This window comes from Nanorana parkeri, unplaced genomic scaffold, assembly GCF_000935625.1.
Source record: "Nanorana parkeri isolate BGI_ZX_2015 unplaced genomic scaffold, ASM93562v1 scaffold87, whole genome shotgun sequence".
Taxonomy (NCBI): Eukaryota; Metazoa; Chordata; class Amphibia; order Anura; family Dicroglossidae; genus Nanorana; species Nanorana parkeri.
This window is the reverse complement of record NW_017306355.1, coordinates 1244041-1248870: the sequence shown is the minus strand read 5'-3', so window position 1 is coordinate 1248870 and position 4830 is coordinate 1244041. Positions and strand designations below refer to the sequence as shown.

The following is a 4830-nucleotide window of genomic DNA, read 5'->3' as shown; positions in this document are numbered from 1 at the left end:
AGGTACAAACAGGAACGTGAAGGTAGGCATCCTTGATGTCGAGGGAGGCCATGAAATCCCCCTGGTGAAGACACGCCACCACAGAGCGGATCGATTCCATCCGGAACCGGCGAACGCGCACAAAGACGTTCAACCGCTTGAGGTCCAGGATGGGGCGAACCCCATCCTTCTTTGGCACCGTAAACAGGTTTGAGTAAAATCCTCTGAACCTCTCCGAGGAGGGAACCGGAATCACCCCCCCTTGGGACAAAAGACCCGCCACCGCGCCACGAAGGTCCGCCAGGCGCTGTGGAGGGAGACGGATGTTGGAAGGGAAAAACCTGTCCTCGGGACGCGACAGAAACTCGATCTTGTAGCACGAGGACACCAATTCCCGCACCGAGGTGTCGGAGATGCGGGACAGCCAGCGGCCCGCAAAGAGCCGAAGACGTCCCCCCACCCTGGAATCCTGGGATGGGGGCAGGTCTTCACGCCGAGGGGGGCTTACACTGGGGCTTGGCTGCCAGGGCTGCTTGGCGGCCTGGGAAGGCGTCGGCCTGTTATAGACATCCAGCCTGTCGCCCGGACAACACTGAAAAAAATCAGGAAGAAGCAGGTAAGAATACCGAGAAAAAATTCTTAGCTCCTTACTCCTGACGCTAGGCAAAAAACTGGAGACTTGTCAGCAGGTGGGGGGTTTGGCCACCGGCAGGGGCCGCCCCTAGGCTGTGATTGGTCTTTAGTTTTTTTGTGCCTAGCGTCCTTCTCCTGCAGGTGGCGATATTACCCTACAGTACATGATCTCCAATCTGTTCCCTGTGTCCTTCAATGAACGGGAGAGAAATGGCACTTTCAGCATTTATTGCAGTTTTGTTTTTTCCTATACTATAAAAGAGCTATGCAAAAATGAAATCTGTGGGGCGGGAAAAAAAAGCGTGTATTGTTTTGTACAAGGCACACTAACCTTTTTCTTCAATTTGTGTCGTGCTCGCTTTGCAGCTTTATTGCTGCTGGACGACTTGGGTTCATTACTGTTTATGAAATCTAAAAGTTCATCAACATCCCGGTGGTCTACAGCCTGCTCTCCCAGAGAGTGCCGCTTCTGTGGGACCTCTTCTTTCCTCTTTGTTAAACGTGATCGAAGTTTTTCACGCATCTCTGGATAATTTCGACTTGTCGGGGCTGGAGGTGGCTAAAAATATGGAAAGAAATTCTCCACTCAAGTAAGGAAGACAACCATACAACACTTTTGATGAAAACTAATGAGACAGTAGCAGCTGCAGCGGATTGTTGGGAACTCAGGAGAAATGATCTCACCGAGAGACAAACAGGTAAAAGGCGACTTAGCATGCTGTGGTGCACTCACTGATAAATAATACATGAGCTTAGCATTTAGAGAGGAAGTGAAAAAAATCTTTTAAAAAAAATAGCTGAGAGGTGAGGATTTTTGACAGAAGAGACATGCAAAGTCTCTTCTGCCAAAAGAAAAAATTGCCTCTCTGCCTCGGTGATGTTTTATTTTTTGTGTAGTGATGTTTTATTTTTTGTGTACAATCCAAGATGCCATGAATTGGCCAGGGAGGATGTAACTCCTGTGCGGATACAAAAGTGTCGGCAGCAGGGGACAGAGCTGAGGACCAAAGATCGATCTGACAGTGCTAGAGAGGGGCACACGTGTAAGGTAAGTGTGCTGTGCAAACTTGCACATAAAGGCAAAAACTAAAAAATTCACCAGTTTACTTCGGCTTTAAGGTCTGTGTTTCCACAATTTTAGCTCTGTTATGCTTCAGTGCAACTTGAACTTAGAATGGCTTACCGTGTTGTGGCCAAAGAACTCGCAGTAGCAGCAGTCACAGAACTTGCCATCTCGCTGGTTGGTGGAGGAAGAAGTGCATGAACTACGCTCTGAGCTACTGTCTTCATCTTCCCCCAGACCCTCGTCTGCCTCACAGGGTTGCAAGTTGGAGCAGCTTGATACATTGGAAAACTTGTGTCCTCGACATGTTGAATCCCTAAAACATTCAGAAGATTCGCATTGAAGAAAAAATGTTGTTCTTCTTTCCTTAATGTTTCATTTCTTTGACCTCATCACAGTTTACTTTACACTAAAATGTAAGATTGAGAACAGCACTTAAAACATGACAATTTAAATGGAGTTTATTTTCAAAAGATAATAGGAGCACCTTAACTTTTCTGTTGATCTTTGTTATTCAGAAAGTATTGTGAATATTAGAAAAGAAGAAAAAAAAAAAAAAAAGAAAAACATTAAAAAAAGTTACACAATCTACTGCTAAAAATGCCTTAAATGAAAAGTTATTCTGCAAGCTCTTATGACCCTGCTTAGACTTTGTTGCTACTAACTCAAGTTTTCTGACTAAAGCTGGCCATACACGATGAGGGGAATTTATCAAAACTGGAGCAGCTTCTTTCTTTTATTTTCAAATCTTAACTGAACTAACTTGAGAGAAGCTGATTGGTTGCCGTGGGCAACTGCTCCAGTTTTGATAAAATTACTCTGTTTTTTTTTCTTGTTCAGCTATGTGGGCAAAACAGTGTTGATTAGAGAATCTTCCCTGCCAGGGTATTGTATTCTGACAGCTGCAGGTGACGATTTTGGGGAAGATTCGACATAACAGTAACTGCAGCTGATTGGCTGCCATCACTGTTCAGCTAACAATATTTTGCCTACCTCGTTCAACAATAGTGGATTTAAAAAAAATAAAAAAAAACACTTTTGTTGAATGGAGAGGTGCTGATAGGCAACACACTGCTCAAATTTTGGCCAAGTCAGTAAAACTCGGCCACAATTTGAGCAACGTATGACCAGCTTAATCCCCGTAGACTGAAACTAAGCCGTTCCCACACAACACCCCACTATCCGTTCTTTGAGGCTGCATCCATTGCCAATATAAAGAGGGTGTTTTTGCAAACAAAGGTTAATGCCAGGCAATTTATGCTGCCTGCTCTTGGGCATGACATTTCCTTGTATAAGTTTTAAATCTCTGGGACAGGAAGAAAAGGAATATCTTTGCAATGAGCACATACACAGCATAAACGAATATTCACAAAATGTCCCAATCCTTCATCAGTCTTACCAAAGCTTTAAAAACAGCTTTGACTGGTGGTCCACTTAAAAAAACTGATAACTAAAGTAGAAGTGTAAAATACACCAAGGTAGCAAGCTGAGCTGGTGTTACCTGCTCTCACCACACTAGATCCATTATGGATGCCTTTTTTGTGCTCACATATACATACACACTGGTTGAAGTTGATGGACCTGTGTCTTTTTTTAATCTTATGTACAGTACTATGTTACTAAAAAGAGCAGAGCACAAATAACATTAGCCTCATCACATTCACTTGAATAGCACTGTTGCAATGTATTAAGTTCACAAAAATACACTTTATAATAAGTTATGTATATTGAAAAAAAAAAAAAAGATGAAAAACATTGTTAAAGTATTTACCTGGTGGTGGTCCCAGGTGTGCTTCCTCCTTGTAGTGCATTTGTTCCATTACAGTGTCCATTGCAGGGATGGCTACAGGCAGAGAGTGGCGGGGGAGGCGGATTTACTTTGAGAGATGGACTGGACCCTGTTATATGAGGACTTCTGTGAGCTCCAGAGCTGGGGCAGACAGTGGCTTTAGAGGGTGCAGTGTGAGGCGAGAGGCTTGTTGCTGAAAAAGGGGCTGCAGAATTAGATGAAGAGAGGTATGGGTGCGGAGGACTGTGGGGAGAGACTGGAGGTTGAGATGCTAGTCCAGTTGGACTGTTCGGAGGAGCACTAGGATCCGAATGGCGACTGTGCTCCGAATGATAAGCTTCCCCTAAAAGAACACAATCTGTAAAATACAACCATACTATTATGAAAACATCAAAACACGTTAAAACAACATTTTGCCATTCACTACTTAAGCGCAAAAAGTTGAGTTTTTAACACATAACCTTTTTTCATTAGCAACTATACATACAAACTATGGTGTTATTGGCTGACAGTAAACCAAAAACTCTAGTAATATACAGTGAAAAACAGCACTAGATTTAAAAAAATGGAAGGTTCTGTGCATATCAGATCCATGGCCACTTTCAGCCCCCCTCACCCCAACACATGGCTGATTATACGGTCTCGTTGACTCCCAAGTCCACAGAATTCATAGATTCTTCACCTTGCAAAGAACTAGCCTGGCAGAAAACAGTGCCGTCTGCCTCTATCTATTTTATGTTGTACCTGTGCAAGGCAATGGTTTTATGGCTGGATACTGGGACAGAAACAGGTATGTGGCGACACCTCTACTATCCTTAAATGAGGAAAAAAAGTTTTGGGCTTTTAGATTTTATGATGTCAATAAAATCTGTGTTGAACTTGAAAGCAATTATGAGTATACAGCAAGCACCTTCTAGTCCACGGTGCCAATCCACGCTGTGTGGGGGCCCAGAAATGCCCATGTCCTCCTACAATCTAACGTTGCCAACGTTTTCAATCGTCGATTTTAATCGACTAAATCGATTAACTGTTGCAGCTCTACAATCCAGTGTTTAAATCAGGCTTGAGTGCTGTCACATGGAGGGTATATTTCTAGCAGTATGGTGCTACCAACTATCAGAGCATGGTCAATACTTGCCTAGAAACTTTGTGGAGGCCTCAGCTGGTATTGGACAGGAGTGGAGAAGGTATGTTAAAGGCACCAGAGGGTACTTTCTATACACTGGTTGAAATTGGTGGGGAAATCTGTCCTGGACTTGACTGAAATATGGCGTACAATTATCACTCGCATCCCGGCCGGCTTCCTATGTTCAGTAGTGAGAAGGGGTGTGGCGGCATGTTGAAGTCAATGGCAATTTGGCTACGT

The 4830-nt window shown here is 43.7% G+C and overlaps 1 protein-coding gene across 2 annotated transcripts in view; it reads right to left on the bottom strand.

Moving 5' to 3' along the window:
* FAM193B (family with sequence similarity 193 member B) overlaps positions 1-4830 on the bottom strand; it is a 30976-nt gene that overhangs the window by 5501 nt on the left and 20645 nt on the right. Inside the window, exons 5-7 of one of the 2 annotated variants that reach the window (XM_018552418.1) lie at positions 3447-3822; positions 1796-1991; positions 944-1171 (exon numbers count right to left, since the gene is read on the bottom strand). In XM_018552418.1, the coding sequence (XP_018407920.1) occupies positions 944-1171; positions 1796-1991; positions 3447-3822 (800 nt within the window). The remainder of the gene's footprint in view (positions 1-943; positions 1172-1795; positions 1992-3446; positions 3823-4830) is intronic. The other variant, XM_018552419.1, reaches the window with a different exon arrangement.